Raw genomic sequence first — 22,087 nt, 5'->3', positions numbered from 1 at the left:
AATGGCCAATCAGCACTGAGGAGCACAGCTCTCTGTATTATAATGGAGGATCTCTATTGCCAGTGACTTGAGCTCGATCAGTCTGCCTATCAAGCTCTCTGCTGCTCTGGGCCATGTGGGGCCTACGCATCACAGAGGTGCATCAGATGCTCTGGGCCATGTGGGGCCTACACATCACAGAGCTGCATCAGATGCTCTGGGCCATGTGGGGCCTACGCATCAGAAAGGTGCATCAGATGCTCTGGGCCATGTGGGGCCTACACATCACAGAGCTGCATCAGATGCTCTGGGCCATGTGGGGCCTACACATCACAGAGGTGCATCAGATGCTCTGGGCCATGTGGAGCCTACACATCACAGAGCTGCATCAGATGCTCTGGGCCATATGGGGCCTACACATCACAGAGCTGCATCAGATGCTCTGGGCCATGTGGGGCCTACACATCACAGAGCTGCATCAGATGCTCTGGGCCATGTGGGGCCTACACATCACAGAGGTGCATCAGATGCTCTGGGCCATGTGGGGCCTACACATCACAAAGGTGCATCAGATGCTCTGGGCCATATGGGGCCTACACATCACAGAGCTGCATCAGATGCTCTGGGCCATGTGGGGCCTACGCATCACAGAGGTGCATCAGATGCTCTGGGCCATGTGGGGCCTACACATCACAGAGCTGCATCAGATGCTCTGGGCCATGTGGGGCCTACGCATCACAGAGGTGCATCAGATGCTCTGGGCCATGTGGGGCCTACACATCACAGAGGTGCATCAGATGCTCTGGGCCATGTGGGGCCTACACATCACAAAGGTGCATCAGATGCTCTGGGCCATGTGGGGCCTACACATCACAGAGGTGCATCAGATGCTCTGGGCCATGTGGGGCCTACACATCACAAAGGTGCATCAGATGCTCTGGGCCATGTGGGGCCTACACATCACAAAGGTGCATCAGATGCTCTGGGCCATATGGGGCCTACACATCACAGAGCTGCATCAGATGCTCTGGGCCATGTGGGGCCTACACATCACAAAGGTGCATCAGATGCTCTGGGCCATATGGGGCCTACACATCACAGAGGTGCATCAGATGCTCTGGGCCATGTGGGGCCTACGCATCACAGAGCTGCATCAGATGCTCTGGGCCATGTGGGGCCTACACATCACAGAGGTGCATCAGATGCTCTGGGCCATGTGGGGCCTACGCATCGCAGAGCTGCATCAGATGCTCTGGGCCATGTGGGGCCTAGGCATCACAGAGCTGCATCAGATGCTCTGGGCCATGTGGGGCCTACGCATCACAGAGCTGCATCAGATGCTCTGGGCCATATGGGGCCTACACATCACAGAGCTGCATCAGATGCTCTGGGCCATATGGGGCCTACACATCACAGCTGGAAGGCAAAAGTCTTATTCCCTGTTCACACTACAGGAGGGTTGCTGCACTGCGCTCTGCAATGGCTAAGTATCTATTTAAATACAGTTTTATGGCCAAATATGATTTCCATTTGCCATATTTATATCAATTTGCCAGTCTAATGAAAGCAGCCTGCTGCTTGTTCCTCTGGTCTGCCAAGCTTCGTTTAGATGACCTTTGACCTTTGTGTGTATTTGTGCATTGTGTGTTTCCAGGAGTTTGAGAATGTGGACGGGGAGGAGTATCACGCCGATTTGTCCACTTTGGTGTCGCCAGCCTCCCAGAGCGGCCCGGAGGTCTACATCCTGCCCCTCACCCAGGTCTCCCTGCCGGCCGCCAAGCAGCCCGCCCGCTCAGGTAGGTCAACATGCAGCTCAGCTCAGACTTGGCTTTGACTTTGAAATCCCCAGGCTGTGTTTACAGAGATTTAACATTTGGCTCTGCTTTCAAATGGGATGACATATCGGATGATGTCAAAGGTAAAACAGATGGCCGAGGAAATATCCAAACGTAAAAAAAAATGTTTTTTGACGTTTTTTTGTCAGCGCTTTGTAATTTACGTTTTTACTCTCTTTGCCCGTAAAACGTAATGCAAACCTTGCAACAGCTTTTGCAAACATGCCAGAGCGTTACCAATGCGAGTGCTTCTCAAGGGTGTGTGAGTAATGTTCTGTGTTTGGCCCGAGCCAGAGTCTGTCCCCTGGAGTGAGGGGCCGACGCCCTGACACTGGGCCTAAACTTATCCCACAGCCCCTACTAGCCTGAGCTCCAGTGTTGGGTCCCTACAGAATCACCATCACTTTTATTGCCACAGTATGCAAGTTACATTATGAGGAATTTGTCTTAGCGTAGCGCTCAGATCAATATACAGAGATAAGAAGTAGGAAAGCTAACTAAAGACAATCACAACGTTGCAAGTGCAATCAAATCGAGTAAGTATATATACAATATGTACATGAGTGGAGAAGTGTTCTGCGGATAATAAATATGAATTTACGTTGAATTTACTTGAGATTTACAGACTGAGTTAAATAGGCGTTAAATAGGCAGTAAATTTGCATGAATTTACAGTCAGAGTTAAATATGAATTTACATTGAATGTACATGCAATAAACAGTCTTTTAAATAAGTTAAATAGGCATTAAATACAATGTAAGCAGTGAATTTACATGAATTTACAGACCCAGTTAAACAGGCATTAAATTAGATATGAGTTACAGTTTTTTGGGGGGCGGGTTCAGCTGAGTTGGGTTTGCGGGGGCGGGGGGGGGGGGGCAGGGTGTTGTTGGTGAGGTCCTTGGTGGAAGGGGTTTCCGGGCCTTCCGGGTTACAGAATGAACTCTGTGCTCTTCAACTCTCTCTCTTTCTCTCTCTCTCTGACTCTCTCTCTCACTCTGACTACCTCTCTGACTCTCTCTCTCTCCCTCTCTCTCTCTCTCTGACTCTCTCTCTCTCCCTCTCTCTCTCTCTCTCTCTGACTCTCTCTCACTCTGACTCTCTCTATCGCTCTCTCTCTCTCTCTCTCTCTCTCTCTCTCTCTCTCTCTGACTCTCTCCCACAAACATCTGCCCGTTGCATAATGATGTCCAGGCCGGCCAGCCTACACTGCTGCTCCTCGGTATGTGAGGCATGCGAGAGCAGAGCACCAAACCCCCGATGAGAAGATCCCTCGTTCACCCGCTCGCTTTCTCCCTCTCCATCTGCTTCTGTGTGACAATGGCCGCCGTTGTGCATTGATGCGTATGGGGCCGATAGCAGTAGATTGAGCCTGATAAACTGATATGGGAGAGTGGTTGGACTTAATAGGTCGTGCCCACTCAGTTTGGCCCGGAGGTCGGTCAGCTCCACTATAAGCATCAAAGCAAACAGACGTGGATGTTCGAGTTTGTTTGAGGCTATATGCACGCCACGGTGGCTCAGTGGTTAGCGCTGTTGCCTCACAGCTGTTGTCCTTTCTGTGTGGAGTTTGCATGTTCTCCCCGTGTTTGTGTGGGTTTTCTCCGGGTGCTCCGGGTTTCCTCCCAAAGACACGTATGTTAGGGTTAATACTCCTGTCAGTGCCTCTGACCAAGGCACTGGCAAAAAGAACTGGAGTTGGTCCCCAGGCGCTGCTCTGTGGCTGCCCACTGCTCCTAGTTCTAGGAAGGTTCCTAGTAGAGGATGGGTCAAATGCAGAGGATGAATTTCCCCATGGGGATAAATAAAGGATAACTTAACTTCACTATATGGCCCCAGAGGTTTGACCCGTGCTATTCAGATAGCAGAGTGAAAAAGAGACATACTTCTAGGTTTGACCTGTGCTATTCAGATAGCAGAGTGAAAAAGAGACATACTTCTAGGTTTGACCTGTGCTATTCAGATAGCAGGGTGAAAAAGAGACATACTTCTAGGTTTGACCCGTGCTATTCAGATAGCAGAGTGAAAAAGAGACATACTTCTAGGTTTGACCCGTGCTATTCAGATAGCAGAGTGAAAAAGAGACATACTTCTAGGTTTGACCCGTGCTATTCAGATAGCAGAGTGAAAAAGAGACATACTTCTAGGTTTGACCTGTGCTATTCAGATAGCAGGGTGAAAAAGAGACATACTTCTAGCTGTTGGATAAAAGCAGAACATATGCTTCCTCTTCAGTGAATAATAGAAACCACATGGTATTGCAATAGTGACAGAGGTCGGGTCTCTGTTGCTGCAGGCTTCAGCAGGGCCTCACCCAGTGACATCACCAGAGTGACATCACCAGCTGGTGATGATGATGATTTTTTAGAGTGTGAGGAAATCGATCCATTGTTCTATCAACACTTTGCTTATAAATCTCCATGTACCTTTCTCATTCCTTTTCTTATGTTTGACGGCTGCTATTCGCCGCCATTTTGTCAGGGCTTCGTCTTCCTTCCCTCCCGAACTTTTTCGACCTCTGTTGATTCCTGAGAGGTGATGTTGATGGAAGTAGTTAGGAGCTGTGAGTGAAGTGTTGTTGCCTTTCAGCCAACAACACCCCCCCCGTCCCCCTGCTGTGAACCATCCGCCCCCCTGTCCCCCTGCTGTGAACCATCCGCCCCCCTGTCCCCCTGCTGTGAACCATCCGCCCCCCCGTCCCCCTGCTGTGAACCACCCCCCCCCTGTCCCCCTGCTGTGAACATCCCCATCCCCCTGCTGTGAACCATCCGCCCCCATCCCCCTGCTGTGAACATCCCCATCCCCCTGCTGTGAACCATCCGCCCCCATCCCCCTGCTGTGAACATCCCCATCCCCCTGCTGTGAACCATCCGCCCCCGTACCCCTGCTGTGAACCATCCGCCCCCCTGTCCCCCTGCTGTGAACCATCCTCCCCCGTCCCCCTGCTGTGAACCATCCTCCCCCCCATCCCCCTGCTGTGAACCACCCCCGTCCCTGTCCCCCTGCTGTGATACCATCCCCTCCCCCCCCCTGCTGTGAACCATCCCCCCCCCCCCGTCCCCCTGCTGTGAACCATCCGCCCCCGTCCCCCTGCTGTGAACCATCCGTCCCCCCGTCCCCCTGCTGTGAACCACCCCCGTCCCCCGTCCCCTGCTGTGAACCATCCTCCCCCCCATCCCCCTGCTGCGATACCATCCCCCCCCTGCTGACCTCCCCCCCTCGACCATCCTCCCCGTCCCCCTGCTGTGAACCATCCGCCCCCGTCCCCCTGCTGTGAACCATCCGTCCCCCCGTCCCCCTGCTGTGAACCCCCCCGTCCCCCTGCTGTGAACCATCCCCGTCCCCTGCTGTGAACCATCCGCCCCCCCGTCCCCCTGCTGTGAACCATCCGCCCCCCTGTCCCCCTGCTGTGCACTGGGCTTATTGATGGGAGAAGAATGGAGTATGTGGAGAGGTGGAGCCCCCTATGAGACAGCCTTACTGTAAGAGCTTGGCTCCGTGCACCGCCAGGTCCCCAAGAAGACCCACCCTGATGCAGCTGCTCTGCGCTGCAGGCTAAAGAGTAACTGATTCACACCCACTCACAGCACTCGTGGAGATGTGTGAACAACTACACACACACACACACACACACACACACACACACACACACACATACACACACACACACACACACACACACACACACACACACACACACACACACACACACACACATATATTTATATATATATGTATGTATGTATGTATATACTGTATATATACATATACACTGTATATATACATAGTAGGGGTGTCAAAATTAATCGTATAATCGATGCATCGAGATGCGGATGTGTGAATCGAATCGAATTGAATCGTTGACAGATGAATCGTTGAATCGTTTATGTTGACATTTCTGTTGACATTCAGATTTTAAAGCACTTTCTAAATAAAAAAGGGACTTGATATTTATCTGACTGTTTGTATTAATTGATGAAAAAGTAGCCATGCGCAATAATAATACAGAAAATGTAGGATTTGATACGTGGAGCTGCAATACTTTGAGATGCATCGTGGAATCGAATCGAATCGTTGACAGATGAAACGTAATCGAATCGTGATGCCAGTGAAGATTCACATATATATATTACATATATATTCACGTATATATATATGCATATAAGGTTGTACAGTATAAGCAAAGAGTAAGGTTTGTACTCCTTTTTGCTTATAAGCTTATATGTATATATATATATATATACATACCTATATATATATATATATATATGTATGTATATATACACACACACATATATAGGTATATATATATATATATATACGGTACCTATATATGTGTGTGTGTGTGTGTATATATATATACATACATATAAGCTTATATAAGCAAAAAGGAGTACAAACCGATACTAAAGTAACGCTGTCAATGATGGGCGGCCTTCAAATCCTCGCCATGCCACCATTCCAAATCGAGTTAGGCGGCCATGAGGAAACGTCACTCACAATTGAATTTGGAGGATTGTTCAAGAGCAGCACTCTTAGCTCAGCGCCTCGCCAGAGACCGGCCCGGGATGGGATGGGACTGGGAAGAGGATAATGGGAATTCCATTTGGCTCTGAGTGGTTTAGCCGCCGTGTGTCTCGCTAAAGACTTCCTGCCTAGCAGCCATTTAGCAAGACACATTGTTCAGATAGATGCCCCCCGACAGCACACGGCTTAGACCCGACAGTCTGGAGTTAGTGTACTGGCTGTGAAAGAGATGTGAGACATCACTGCAGTCATCAGGCTATTTTCAGTTTGTCACATTGGGAATTTGGGTGTGGGAGAATCAAAGGAAATCAAATAGATACAAACGTCGGAGTACACTTTGAGGCAATCAATTTGTTTTCATCATGTGTATTCAGTCTGTCTTTTAGCTTTCCATCACCCCTACGAATACCCCAGGCCGAGGGAGAAAACATCATGGCGTAGGTAGGAACCATTGTTTGTCGCCGTTATTGCCACAGCTCAGCTCTCCCATGTCACAGAGCGTCGGATAATGGCCCCAGTGTGTGTGTGTGTGTGTGTGTGTGTGCGTGTGTGTGTGTGTCTGTGTGTGTGTGTGTGTGTGTGTGTGTGTGTGTGTGTGTGTGTGTGTGTGTGTGTGTGTGTGTGTGTGTGTGTGTGCTAACTGGTCCTAACTGGTGCCATGCAGCCCGCGCAGCCGGACAATGGCTGTAATTCTGCTCCGGGGGTCCGGAGAGCGTGCGTGAGCGGGCCTAAGGAATGACTCGCCTGGGGAAGGAGACATGGGTGTCCAATATGGCCTCCACACAGTGACTGGACTGTGTGGCCGTCTGGAGGGGGGGGGGGGGGGGGGGCGGCAAACGCCACAAAGCGCTGCCTGTCTCGCCTCGACGCCTAGAATGTAAGTGTCATCGTGGGGGAGAGAGACACAGAGAGAGAGAGAGAGATGGAGAGGAGTGAGAGAGAGAAGAGCATAGGGCTGATGTTGCTGTCAGTCGCGTCTCGTTTGGCTGAGCCGGGACGGAGACATCGGGGCGTCCGGGCGTGTCCGGCAGGCGCAGGACAGGCGCAGGTCATCCGGGCGTGTCCGGCAGGCGGGGGACAGGCGCAGGTCATCCGGGCGTGTCCGGCAGGCGCGGGACAGGCGCAGGTCATCAGTGGAACGTTGACAGTGAGATGCTTTGGGGAGTCGGAGGACGGAGCTGGACAGACAGATTGGTGCCAGAGTCAGCTTAATATAGAAGGAGACTTCACAGCGGGGTTCATTGTGTTTAGTTTTGGACCATGGGTAACGTCCATTGGCATGTAAGGATATCTCATATGGGGCAGGGTTAGTGGACGGCCTCTATAGCTGTGAGTGAATGGACCCAGGACGGCCTCTATAGGTGTTGCTTAAGAACTTGGATGTGGTGCGTTTTTTGCCACGTTACGGTTTCTAAAACAAAGGAACACAACAGTAAGACGCGGTGCCGATGCTGCTCGCTCCAACCGGATCGCCTGTGACACTAACTCTCTTTTGTCTTTCCTCCAGTGCAACTCCTGAAGTCCACCGACCTCGGCCGCCACAGTCTTCTCTACCTGAAGGAGATCGGCGATGGCTGGTTCGGGAAGGTGAGCCCACGTTTTGAGGCCTGGATCTCCTCGGCGAGTACTTCCTGTTTGGTGGGATCACACGTACACTGCTCACTGACGTCCCTGCTGCTGCACCAGTATGCAGAGTAGATAGATGGCGTCAGTGAGGCTCCGGTCACGGCTGTTGGTCTTCGCTGTGATCCCCCGGCGTGTTTAGAATGGAGCTGGTTAAAATGGCTGACATGCTGCATTACCTGTAGTGTGTGTGTGTGCGTGCGTGCGTGCGTGTGTGTGTGTGTGTGTGCGTGTGTGCGTGTGCGTGTGCGTGTGTGTGTGTGCGTGCGCGTGTGCACGTGTGTGTGTGTGTGTCTGATCCTCGTGCCTTTGATGTCAGCTTCTCCCAGGAGTGATAGACCTCTCCGGAAAAGCCCTAGGGAACAAACTGTACTCTGCACTGCAATTTACAAAAGCAGACGTCTCTGCCACTGCAGGCCTCCTATTGTGCGGGCTGTGTGCTGTGGTGATATCGCTCTATTTCACCTAGATAACATATTGTTGTGGTTCTCTCTCTCTCTCTCTCTCTCTCTCTCTCTCTCTCTCTCTCTCTCTCTCTCCTCCTCCTCCTCTTCCTCCTCTCTGTTCCCTTGTTTGTTTCCCCCCCTCCTCTCTCTGAAACTCATCCACTCATGAACACACGTCCCTTTCTTGTGTACCTTGATTGGGTATGTCCATCTGTGTGTGTGTGTGTGTGTGTGTGTGTCTGTGTGTGTGTGTGTGTGTGTGTGTGTGTGTGTGTGTGTGTGTGTGTGTGTGTGTGTGTGTGTGTGTGTGTGTCTGTGTGTGTCTGTGTGTAACTGCATGCATCGCTTTGTGTGCTGTCTTAACATTTGTCAATTTTCTTCACTGACCTGCCGCATGTCCCCATCTGTTTAATTTCTTTGCGTCCAAAATGTGCGGTTGTGTGTGTGTGTCCATGTCTGCGTCCCCCCCCCCCCCCCCCGGCTCTGCACATGTGTTTGTGGGTGTGTCTTCTCTGTCCGTCTTCCCCGTGCGTATATGTCTCTGTTGGTGCCGTTGCAGGTGCTGCTGGGGGAGGTGAACGCGGGTCTCAATACCACCCAGGTGGGTGGTGGTCAAGGAGCTGAAAGCCAGCGCCAGCGTCCAGGAGCAGATGCACTTCCTGGATGAGGTGCAGCCTTACCGGTAATCATGCCCCGCCCCCCGCCGCCAACCCCGCAAAACGATGAGTTTCTGACTGTATCTCTCTGACTGGATTACTGCTGCTACTGTGTATACCCTGGTGTCTCTCTCTCTCTCTCTCTCTCTCTCTCTCTCTCTCGTCCTCTCTGTCTGTATCTCCTCAGCTGTTTTTTGACAAACCATGATGATGTCCTTTCAGTCGTCTCAAACTCTGTCAAATTCATTTTCTAGGCTTGTATTTTTAGTCATATTATTCTCAAGCAATGTCGGCAATACTGCAACAGGCCTGCAGGATAACTCATTCATTTTGAAAACTAATGGCCTCATGTCAGTGACATTTTTGAAATCAGGTATAATAACCCAGTGGTTTCACATGAAGGACCCCTAAACTGACAAAGATTAGACCACAGACCCAAATTTGATAGGATTTTGTCCGACGGTCCCCCATATGATAATAAGATTGATGCTTTTAGATGTTTTATTACAGAAAGTGTATAAAACCATGACCAAAATAGTCATTGTGGTACTTATGAATGGAATTATAGCTCAAATAAATTGCCCCCCTTTTGGCTGGAGACCCCCTGGAGCCCCCTCAAGGACCCCTGGGGGTCCCCGGACCCCCATTTGAGAACCACTGTACTAACCACTAGTGGGAAGGGAAAAAAAAGATTGTGGTGTGTGTGTGTGTGTGTGTGTGTGTGTGTGTGTGTGTGTGTGTGTGTGTGTGTGTGTGTGTGTGTGTGTGTGTGTGTGTGTGTGTGTGTGTCTAGGTGTTTGTGTGGTTTATACTGTATGCATGTCGAGACTCACGTTTTACCTTCTGCTCTGCTCTTGTGCTCCACTGCCCCCTTCCACCTCCCCCCCCCTCTCCCTCCCTCCCCTCCCCCCCCTCCCCCCCTCCCCTCCCATGCTGGTCTCCAGTGCCCTGCAGCACCCTGCACTGCTGCAGTGTTTGGCCCAGTGCACTGAGGTCACTCCCTACCTGCTGGTGATGGAGTTTTGTCCACTGGTGGGTAATGCAACGCCACAAGCCAGGGCTGTGGGGGGACAAGGACATGTCACGGATTACTTTATAGTTCCAAAGTTAATATAATAATATCCATAATTCTGGGTAAACGTTACATTCGGTGGGTACATGTACATCTGCCTTGCACTTAAAGGGAAACAATATATTAAAAGTGAGACATTTCAAAGTATTAACGTTTAAAAAATGTCTTTGCTGTAAATGTACTTTTGCTGCTTTATTTAACCCCCCCCCCTTGCCTTACCTTATTTGGCACATACTGTACTATCAAATGCATTGAAAAATAGCCTACGTATTTTCTGTTAATTATTTTGGCCAATAAAAAAAAAATCTTGGCAGCTTGTGTAAATATTTGGCAGGCAAAACCAAAGGTAGTAAATCACACACGATGTTTGTCCCAGTCACAACTGTGGGATCAAAGCTAGCATCAGGCTACACAGGCTTGATGACTTCATCTGATTGAACACAGATACAGAGCGTGTTTGTGGCGACGCTGAAGTATTCAAAGAACTGAGACTGGCTTTGTGCCACCTTGCATCTCCTAAATCACCACAGTCTATTTTGTAACAGCAACAATCACAATCAGAGCCACAAGCTCTTCTACTAGGTAGGTGTTGATTTCACACTGCTGATTTATATGTGATGGCAGACAGGTGTGGAGAACAAGCAGTATTTCAACTCTGACGACTCTATATTCTTTGACTACTTCACTGTCATGGTAATCCATCTGCCAATCAGACAGCAGTTATGATCCAGTAAGCCTGTTGAGTGACTCATTTATCATTTGTAGTGTCATTTAATTTAATTTGACTTAATCTGAGGTGTGGAGGACTAAGGATCTGCTAAGGCAGGGATACTCAACTTGGTTTGCCCGGTGGGCACTTTTGCAAAATGACAGGAGGCCAGGGGCCAGTTAATAACCTAATTTTAATTTTTCTAGCTGATTGTAAGTTTTTGGAGTGCCAGCCAGAGTTTACATGTCGATATACATGTCCCACCCACATGTCTGCGGGTGGGAAGCCGGATTAAGGGTATGTGTCCTGGTTGCTGCACTGGTGCCTCCTCTGGTCGATCTGGGCACCTGTTCGGGGGGGGAGGGGGGAAACTGGGACAGGGAATCCCTCGCTGTCAGGTGAAAAGATGCGGCGGGCGACTGCACATGTATCGGAGGAAGCATGTGCTAGTCTACAACCCTCCCCAGATCAGCAGAGGGGGTGGAGCAATGACCGGGACAGCAGGGGGAATTTGCCAAGTGCAAAAAACAAAAATTTGATATAAAAAAAGAAACGAAGGAATCTCACATTTCCAACAAGACTGTTGTGCAACAAGTTTGCCTCTTTTTAATCATGACTACCACATACGCTCAAGTCCCCCACAAGTCTGCTCTCTCCAGTAGTCAAAACTATTGTTGCAATAGAGTTTCTGAGCTTTTAAGGACAAGACTGCCCCCCAGTGGTCAGAGGATGTGATGTACAGAAGAAATTGTTTGCTCGGTAACAGTGCAAACATTATAAGGATGGACGGACACTCATACAGTCAAATTAAAATGGATCTCTCTCTCTCTCTCTCTCTCTCTCTCTCTCTCTCTCTCTCTCTCTCTCTCTCTCTCTCTCCTCTGTTTGCTGTGTTCAGGGGGATGTGAAGTCGTACCTCCGAAGCTGCAGGACTGCAGACACCATGCCCCCAGAGCCCTTGATTCTGCAGCGGATGGCCTGTGACATCGCATCCGGACTCTTGCACCTGCACAGACACAACTTCACACACGGGTACGAGTCGAGAACGCAACCTGACACGAACCAGTGCAACAGCATTTTCTGTTCTTAAACACTGCACACACGTCAGAATGAAATGACATTTCATAGACTACACAACAACCCAGCATTCTGGCAGCATGTGGTGTGGGGTCTGATCTGCCCATTTGCTTCCCGGGTTGCTTCCTGGAACAATATCCTGGTGCTGCCTGAGTGCTCCTTCTAGACTCCAGCATCAGTGATTTTGTTGCAGGGGGTGACCACTCCTCTCCAGAGCGACGTTAACCTCCCCTCGGTCTGCACTGCAGCATCCTTTGCAGAGACCGTGGTGGCCTGGGTGGTGGCGGTGGGTCGGCCGCCTCTTCTTACCTGCCGCATCATTTTTGTCCGGACGTGTGCTGCGTCGATTTACATGTGTTTACGGAGATACAGTCGCAGCAGTGTTGAACAATGGCTGCTCTTGTAATAAGACTAATGATTGGTCAATGTTGTTTGCATGCAGTGCATTCCGAATAGCACAGTGCCTGAAGAAATCCGAGCCCGCCTCTGTGCGCTAGTCTTGCTTTAGTGTGCTTCTAAATAAAGACGTGTAACAGCTGTTCTCACCCGTCCCTCCACCAGTGACCTGGCTCTGAGGAACTGCTTATTGACCGCTGACGTCTCAGTGAAGATCGGGGATTATGGCCTGGCCCACGCCAAGTACAAGGTAACTCTATTCAGACACACACCTTGTTTTTTTCCTCCAAACTTGACATTAACCTTATTGGTTTTTTGTCAGCATATTATTTGTTTTTTTTATTCAGATATAGAAAGAAGAATGGAGTAGTCTAGAATTAACTTTACCCAAAATATACGTCGATTTTTATTTATTTAATTAATTATTTGTGTGTTTATTTATTTGTTTACTTATTTATTTCAAAATCATTTCACAACCTAACGACCAGAATAGCAAGATAAATTAGTTTGGAATTATGAAAAAGTACGTTTGTTGTTGTTGTTGTTGTTGTTGTTAAGTCAAGTCAAGTCAAATTTTATTTATATAGCACCTTTCATACACAAAGGCAATTCAAGGTGCTTTGTTGTTGTTGTTGTTTGTTAGTTTTTTTTAATCAGAATAAAATGAGATGGATTTTGACTTTGTTACTGATACTGAATAAAAACCATAATCCAACTCATTATAATTCTCTTTCTTCCTCCCTTCTGTCACCATCCTGCCCCTCCTGTTAGGATGACTACTATGTGACAGCAGATCAGATGTTTGTCCCGCTGCGTTGGATCGCTCCAGAGCTGCTGGATGAAGTACATGGCAACATGCTAGTGGCTGACCAGAACCAACAGAGCAACATTTGGTAGGACATACAGGCACGCACGCACGCGCACACACACACACACACACACACACACACACACACACACACACACACACACACACACACACACACACACACACACACACACACACACACACACACACACACACACACACACACACACACACACACACACACACACACAGGCATGCACATTCACTTATCCATGTAACTTTTCAACACATCCTTGTATCTAGTTTATGACAAGCAGGGATGAAATGTTGCAAAACCCACAGAAACTCAGTTTAGCCCTTTTTATTTGCAAATACAGTTTATCCATCTTTTAAGTTTGACATAAGTTGATGAAATGATGGCGAGAAAAACTTTTCTGGAAATATGCACATACAATATTGTTAACGTCTAAAGGACAGTACAGTAATGGACATCGATGATAGAATATGACCATGGTCAGTTGCGACCATCATAAATCGCTGTACTATGAACTGCCCTGTTATTAACAGGTAAGGTATATGAGATGTGCCCAATGGGGGGCGGGGTGGGTATCCTCCTACAATACATTTTAGAAGGATACTATAACAATATCACAGCACTACAACTCCCTATAGAAATATTATAGTGATACCTTCAAAACTATTATAAGAAACTTACCGTCATTTGTTATTAGGGCTGAATGGCAGATGCTTTTTTATGAGTGTTTGATGGTTCATCCTCTCGATGTCCGTGCTGTGCAGGTCTCTGGGTGTGACTATCTGGGAGCTGTTTGAGCTGGGGAGCCAGCCCTACAGACACTACTCTGACAGACAGGTACTGACCTATGCTGTGAGGGAGCAGCAGCTGCGCCTGCCCAAGCCCCTGCTCAAAGTCCCCCTGGCGGAGCGCTGGTGAGACACACACACACACTCACGCACGCACGCACACACACTCACGCACGCACGCACGCACGCACGCACGCATGCACGCACACACACATCTTCACACATCTTCGGAACCCTTCTGAAGCCCTTCAGGCGTAGAGATGATACCAAGGCCAAACAGAGAAATGCAATATTCACACAAGCACTCGTATCTTCTGGCTCATTCTAAATGGTAATGCAGGAGTGCAGCACTCGTGTGGCTCATTATGGTAATGCAGGAGGGCAGCACTCGTGTGCTCGTCCCTCCCAGACGCTGGAGACAAAACACCACCAACATTAATGATGTGATGCTGATGTATGAGAGATCAAGTGGGAGATGGAAAATACAATTAAAAGCCATCTCTCACAGGATGAGCGCATTCTCATTTCCTCTACCGATTCTAATAAATATGGAAATCCTGCTGGTTTTCCATTTCCTGTTTTGGTGCCATTTTATCTTTTCCTTTTCTCCCTCTGAGGCCTTTTGTTGCATCTTGTAATGATTTTTTCTTTTCTTTTTTTATAGTTGTGAGAACCAGAGTGACACTTTGGGCGAAAATGAGTTATATCAAATAAAAGCTCTTGATGAGCTACCAAAAATGGCATGTGTGAATTCTAAGACAATCCAGAGTTTTTAATCAAAAACCAAAATACCTAAACACTGAACACACTGAAATATTTGGGGCCAAAAGAACAGAAGTGCACTAAGGGCTAATGTACGGCCGCCTCCGGAACAGATGCGGTACGGCTCCGAACAGACCCACACTCGTGTCATCTGTCAGACGTATGCGGGATCCGACAAAAATATTGTTCATTATTTCCTCCCACAAGTTTTTCATAATACTGGTAAATATTGAATTTAATCAACTAAATCGTGAAAAAGTCAAACGCCCCTCTGGTTCTCACCCTCTTGTGTGTGTGTGTGTGTGTGTGTGTGTGTGTGTGTGTGTGTGTGTGTGTGTGTGTGTGTGTGTGTGTGTGTGTTTGTGTGTGGCTCCGTAGGTATGAGGTGATGCAGTTCTGCTGGCTCCAGCCCGATCAGAGGCCCACTGCAGAAGAGGTCCACTTACTGCTCAGCTACCTGTGTGCCAAAGGAGCCAGCGAGGCCGAGGAGGACTTTGAAAGGCGCTGGCACTCCCTGCGTCCCCACGCTGGGCACAATGGCCACCGGCCCTCCTCCGCCATGCCACTAGACCACCACTCATCCACCTCCTCCTCCTTCCCTCTTCTCGAGCACTTCTCAACTGCTGATGGCTACCACTCGGAATCCGGAGATGACATCCTGACCATTACTGAGACCAGTCACGGCCTGAACTTTGAGTACAAGTGGGAGCAAGCAAGGGCAGAGCAGCCTTACAGAGCCTCGGCCTCCACTGGCACCTTGGGTCAGGTCAATCACCATTGCCAGGATGCATTTTATCCACCAGGGGGCATAGTGGGAGGCTGCCCCATGGAGGGCCTCAGTCTGGGGGTCTCTCCTTCTTACTACCAACGCAAACAGCTCCACGCTCCAGGGGTGGTTCCTGTCCTCAGTGCCCATAGCCCCTCGCTAAGCAGTGAATACTACATCCGAATCGAGGAGCCAGTAGAGTGTAACATTGACCTGGACTATACCATGTGCTCCTACAGCCCGGACTACCAGGGCAGCAGTGGAAGTTTCCTGACTGGAAGTGCTGACTCGGGGGAGTGCATGGTCTGCCCGTCACAGACTAAGAACCTGGGCTCCTATTGGTCAGCGGACATCAATAAATCAGACTTGTACGACTCGCACGACTCAAGTCCTGCAATCTCCCTGACGATGGAGCCTCTGTTGGGGCAAATATCGGACAGCAGCCCACTGAGACCTTGGGAGTCCGGCCACTATGTGTCCTATAAGGATCGAGATGGGGGTTACTACTATGAACACTCGCCCCCTATGGGCATAGAGCACCGCTACCTGATCGGAGGGGAGCTCCCTTGTGAGCCCCATCAGGAAAGCTGGGGGTCACGGAGCTTGCGTCAGGCCCTGGGAGAGTTGGAGAACCCGCTGGGCATATCCCCCTCTGTCAACAGCCCGCCTCAACAAGCCTACAGGGACCCATACCTGGACACCAGCCAGAGCTCCGTCATTGGGAAGAACATGACTGGGGGCTACTACGACATGATGGGCTCCCTGAGGAAGACCATGCCCGGCAGCCATGTCACCAGACACAGCAGTCACTCTGTCAGCATCGACATAGAGACAGAGGGGGCGCTCTTCATTGGACACAGAGACAGTGATTCAGAGGAGGAAGAGGAGGAGGACATATTTAACGAGAGGCACAGCTGCAACACATGGCCCTCAAAACAGCGCCACAGCGGTCTGGGCCAGCACAGACGGGCGAGCCATAGCTGCAGACAGGATGCTTATGTCGATTTCCACTACACAATGCCCAGCACAGACATTGAGGATACCTGGCCAGAGGAGCACAACGTGCTCTTCCACTCTCTACCCAAACCCATTGACTACCTAGAACCCCACCAGGCCAAAGACAACAGCACCTGCCTTAGTTTGAGTAAACACCACGCGATGGTTCCCTCGGATGCCTGCGACGCCTGCGTCTACCTGTGCCATGAGGGCGAGACGCAGGTGTCGCTGCCCGGGGAGTGCTGCCACTCACACTTTGTCGACCCCCTCACTGGCTCGCTGGTGAGAAACTACAGCCACAACAACTACGTCAGAGAGAAGCTCATCCAGGACATCCCAAGGAACGAAGAGTCGCTCGATCTATCACCTGCTCCAGGGGGTCCCATTGTAGCCAAACCTGCCTTGATAAAGACTGATACCCCCATCCTAGGCAGTGCAGAGCAGTATGTTGACCTTATGATAGATGATACCCCATGCAAAGAGAAGAAAGAAGATCTCATCAAGGAAAACCGAATCATGCAGAACGTGATAGAGCCTAAAGTAGAAGAGGTGATCATGACAATGACTAAAAGCACTCCACCCCCCACAGACAATATGCATGTCATGGTGGCCCTCACAGAGCCGGAGTCAGAGTCGAGTCATACCGTGGACAGCGGCGTGGACCGAGGCTGCTCCAGCGTCAGCCTAGCTGACATCCTTGACTGCAGCGATGATGACGATGATGAAGAGGAGGATGACATCACAGATGACATCACTGATGTCACCTCAGGAATCTTTGCTGATGAGTCCAGTGAGCTGAGTGCCTCTCCTGCCTTTAAGTCCCTGCAAAAGCAGGTAGGAACCCCGGATTCCATGGACTCCATGGATCTACCATCTGCGGCCGGGTCTTGCGAAGGTTTCAGCCCTGCGTCCTCCCACCCTTCCAGTTCACCTAAAGCCATGGACAGTGGCTATGACACAGAAAACTATGAAAGCCCAGAGTTTGCCCCCAAAGAGCCTCATGAACCTCGTGACCAAAGCGTGGCGAAGCCTACCCTTGATACTAGCCTAGAGGAGCAGGAGGTGGAGGAGCAGGACGTGGAGGAGCCTACCCTTGATACTAGCCTCGAGGAGCAGGAGGTGGAGGAGCAGGACGTGGAGGAGCCTACCCTTGATACTAGCCTCAAGGAGCAGGAGGTGGAGGAGCAGGACGTGGAGGAGCCTACCCTTGATACTAGCCTCGAGGAGCAGGAGGTGGAGGAGCAGGATGTGCAGGAGCCTACCCTCGATACTAGCCTAGAGGAGCAGGAGGTGGAGGAGCAGGACGTGGAGGAGCCTACCCTTGATACTAGCCTAGAGGAGCAGGAGGTGGAGGAGCAAGATGGGGAGGCTAAAGAGAATGAACCATCGCTCTGTGAAGATTTGACCGTAGCAGACCCACAGAGCGCAGACCATGTTCTTTTACCGCTCAGCGATAAGAACCCATACAGAGACTCTGCCTACTTCTCAGACTATGAGAATGAGAGGTTGTCCAGGGATGAAGGTGACGACCAGCCTGAGAAAGCAACAGATGAGGAAAATGTTGGCGAGGAACAGTGCGTGACAGAAAAGAAGGGTGAGAAGAGGAAGAAGGACGAGGAGGACAAAGAAGAGGACAGTGAAGCTCTTCTCGAGGAGAACAAAGACATTGAACTTGAAATGGAACACATGCCTACTGCAGTAACAGCATACTCATCCCCTCCACCAGAGATAGAGGCACACCTGACAGGAGGATTGTGGCCAGCATGAGATACTGGAGCTGACTGTGGAGCCCTCTGACTCTGCCTCCACAGCTGACGTGGGGTTGGACGAAGAATGGCCATCCCAGGAAGATAACTCATCCCTGGGAGACTGGGCCGCAGAGGTGGTGGGGGCCATGGAGGAAGCTCTCGGTGCTCTGAATGGAGATGGTACCTCTGGAGTGAAGGTAGAGGAGGAGGAAGAAGAGGACATGAAAGACTCCACTCAAGCTTTAGGAATGACACAAGAGCCAGCGATCAAGACAATGCAAAGCAGGTCATCGGGGGTATCTGGGGAGATTTTGCCCACCTTACCGAAAGATGAGGTGGCCTTGCAACACACTGCCAACACCCGACGGTCCTCTCCTCCACCTCCCCACCCTGCGACGGGGGGCCGGGTGTTTCCGGCCGACGGGGAGGAGGCGGACGAAGAGGACGGCGACTCGGATGGCAGCGAAGAATCCGATGAGGAGCTGCGGAGCTACAGCATGCAGGAACAGAGCGCAGGCGAAGAGAGCGAGGAGGAGTGTTACCCGGTGCCCATCGTGGTCAGTGACAACAGTGACGCCCACAAGCTGCGCAGCCTCCTCAAGATGCCCACCCTGCTTACGTCACAGAGCCTGGACGACGAGCTGGACCACAAGAAGAAGGTGGTGTCCTTCTTCGATGATGTCACCGTCTATCTGTTCGATCAGGTGAGTGTCAATATAGACTTTTTATGCAAGGCCCAGGCATGGCCAAAACTGAGAATGGTTTCATATCATTTCATCTGATTCACCTTCCAGGTTCGATAAGTCTTCACCCTTATCTTTCTCCAATTATAACTCTTAACTAGGAAAGCCCTACTAAAGAGCTGGTGGAGCATGGCTTCCTTTCAGGAGCAGAGGGTCAAAGTTCACGGAGTAAACCCCAGGAAAGGGTTACTGCCTCAGATGACTCCTCAGATGGGAACATCTCAGAGGAGAGTAAGTACAGATCTAAACTGTCCCGAATAAATAGACGTCATTGAAAGAAATGGTTGGTCTAGTGGCTTTAGCATCCAGAAAAGCCATGAGCTAAATGAGCATGAAATCCTTCTCTAATTTCTTCCCTCTTGTCTCAGGTGCAGGGTACGAGTGGGAGGACGACTTCCCCCTGCTCCCTCTGCCAACATCCAAGATGGCGTCTGACTCCCCTCCTCCACCCCGCTCCATCCCCAAGGCCCCAGAGCCCAAACCAGCCGTGCAGTACTCGCGCTTCACCGTCTCGCCCTCCAACGTTTCCCGTTTCTCCATCACACACGTGTCGGACTCTGATATGGACTCGGCAGGAGGTGGGTTGGCTCACACACCAAAAAAAGCATAATAATCTTCTGATCATATGTAGCACGGGGAGAACATGCAAACTGCGCACAGAAAGGCCCTTTTGACGAGATAGCCCAATTGGGCAGTGGACGCTGGGGGTGTGTGGGGCACACCCTCAGCGCCCCAGGTGGGAATCGAACCCAGGACCTTCTAGCTGTGAGGTGACAGCTCTATAATACCACTGAGACCACCGTGCCCCCAGGCATAAAGCATAATACACTATGAGATAATACACTTTCTACGCTAATTTCATGTAAATAATCAGGAAGGAGGACCTCACTGGAAAGTAACCTGTTTGCCTTCTTGTGACTTCTGCAGGGAGCAGTGAGGACGGAGACAAGGAGTAATGGACTGTGGAGATCTACTGCCACCCTGTGGCAACAACTGGGCCTACTAGCATGACTTCTGATTTATTTTCCAACGTCAGGTTTTAGAAACACAGAAACAAGACAGTGCCTCTTACCGTCTATGGACACTTTTCAAAGCTCCTGCTCACTACAATGTAGGAGCGACCTAATCTGTTTAGAATATATAAAAGAGTATGGTAGTATATATACAATTTACAGAATAATAATATATATGTATGTTGTAAAGAATTTACGAAAGCAGAGGAATTCTGCATATTTTCGCAAACAAGAAAGAAATCTCAGAAAAGACCTTTGGAAAGCATCACGAGTTTGCCACCATATTCACTTTTCATTTATGACGGAGAGTAATCATGAGAGTGGCACCAGCACGGCGTACAGATAGGACAGTTAATTCATTGTGCATACTGAGTTGAGTATGTACTGAGTGAAAGGGTACAACTGGACCTTTGGCTTTTCAACAAAGGCTCTGTGCTTGGAACAAGACTGTACACAGCTGCAGAGACATCACACTTTGGAGGAAATTGCTTTACTTGTCATAACGAACATCAACGGGAATCCTTGAGGTATCACAAGTAATATAATGTCAATATTTGGATCCATTCAGGAAAAACCTAAGCGTGAACGAAAAAGCAAAAGGGAAGTCTTATGGCTCCTGTCTGGTTATAATAATATGGCTGTCTTTGTGAAAACAGCCCATCTAACCCGGACGGTCTGTTTTGTGATTCTATCAGTGTTTTTTTTTCTCCTTATTATTATTTTCTATCAAGACCGCTACTGTACTGTTTTACATGAAGATCAATGATATAGCTCATATGCTTTCTACCAAATTGAGTGCCAGCATCACCATCACTACCAACCAGTCTTTGCTGTACACTCTACAACATCTAGCACAACATTGTCACTCTCTTATTAAAGGTTTGACAGGTGTCCTATAGTAATGCATGGTTTCAAGTGACTATAAACAGGTATCTACATATCTGAAGCTATTTCTAAAGGACAAAAGGGAATAGATTTTTATTGCATTTTATGTATTTATTTTAAGAGACAGACGGGCATGAATGACAATGGAAAGCCCTTTTCATACTATTGAGCCAAAGTGGCATGAAGGTGGGACGTATGTGGACAAATACAATCTACTTCCCAAGGAGTAATGAGGTCTGGCACAGTAAATTACAGAGCTGTAAAGTAAAGTACAGATCTGTAAAGTACAGACCTGTAAGGTAATGTACAGATATGTAATGTAAAGTACAGATCTGTAAAGTAAAGTACAGATCTGCACAATAGTCTGAAAAGTCTGTTATAGTGTTTTGGACAACAAAGAGCTTAACTGACTCTGAACCCACATGTGCTTTTTTGTGTGTAGCCTAAAAGTCAGCACACTGTACCTATTTATTTATGTCGATGCACTGTACACGCAGTATTTCTCAGCTTCTGCCCATTTTTTATCACATTGTAACAGAAATAAGAACTGCCTGCCTGCCCTTACTTTGCATCCTGTCACCTGCTGTATATTGGCTACACTGAGCTTGTTTGGAACGGTTTTGTACTATGATTCTAGCATTAGAAGTTGACACCTTGTACATTTTCAGATTAAAAAAACAATCTCCTTTACAAATTTGGTTTATTTACACAAAGTATTTTTGTTTTTCTTTTGTTTTTTGTTTGTTTTTTGAGCTACACATCAAAACAGCAACAGAGCGTCATTTTATAGCGCTTACATGCTTGGATGAAATCACTTCTGATCAATAAGAAAACCACGTTGAGTCCCGTAGGTTTGATTCACATCAACGACATAGTTCAGTGTTAGCCTAACCTGTCTGTTCAGCTGCTTGAGAGGTGATCGTTGGCTGATACCATTTGATACCATGATCTTTTCTCTCTGTGTATGTAAGCGTGTGGAAGTGATGGGGAGGCGGCTGTTGGAGATTGGTCGGCTGCTATTCCACTGTATCCTACATGTACCGCACCATCGGCTCTGGAGCCTCGAAGAACCAGGGTGCCACCACCTTTATAAAGCTCTCTCTGATCAACATGTAGTGTCTTCTAAGTGTTCGTTTGCCTCCAAAGGCTTTATTCTGTAATAAACTCCTCAAAAAAAGTTCAGAAACGTTAGTTCAGTCCATTATTTCTCCCCTTTAATAATAC

At 49.1% G+C, this 22,087-nt stretch overlaps 1 protein-coding gene across 1 annotated transcript in view; it reads left to right on the top strand.

Annotated features, from left to right (window-relative positions):
* The window catches only part of aatkb (apoptosis-associated tyrosine kinase b), a gene marked incomplete at its 5' end in the record, with an annotated part of 67,642 nt that extends 45,564 nt beyond the window's left edge, over positions 1-22,078 (top strand). The window contains 15 exon segments of the mRNA XM_083634670.1: positions 1,634-1,775; positions 7,849-7,928; positions 8,970-9,014; positions 9,016-9,092; positions 10,011-10,098; positions 11,746-11,879; positions 12,486-12,570; positions 13,092-13,213; positions 13,927-14,076; positions 15,091-17,536; positions 17,819-18,220; positions 18,222-18,926; positions 19,067-19,196; positions 19,334-19,543; positions 19,893-22,078. Coding sequence (XP_083490796.1) covers positions 1,634-1,775; positions 7,849-7,928; positions 8,970-9,014; positions 9,016-9,092; positions 10,011-10,098; positions 11,746-11,879; positions 12,486-12,570; positions 13,092-13,213; positions 13,927-14,076; positions 15,091-17,536; positions 17,819-18,220; positions 18,222-18,926; positions 19,067-19,196; positions 19,334-19,543; positions 19,893-19,921 — 4,845 coding nt within the window. The 3' untranslated portion in view covers positions 19,922-22,078.
* Positions 22,079-22,087: the final 9 nt, after the last annotated feature.

This window comes from Poromitra crassiceps, assembly GCF_964638095.1.
Source record: "Poromitra crassiceps genome assembly, chromosome: 4".
NCBI classification, from domain to species: domain Eukaryota; kingdom Metazoa; phylum Chordata; class Actinopteri; order Beryciformes; family Melamphaidae; genus Poromitra; species Poromitra crassiceps.
This window is presented reverse-complemented; position numbering and strand designations above follow the sequence as displayed.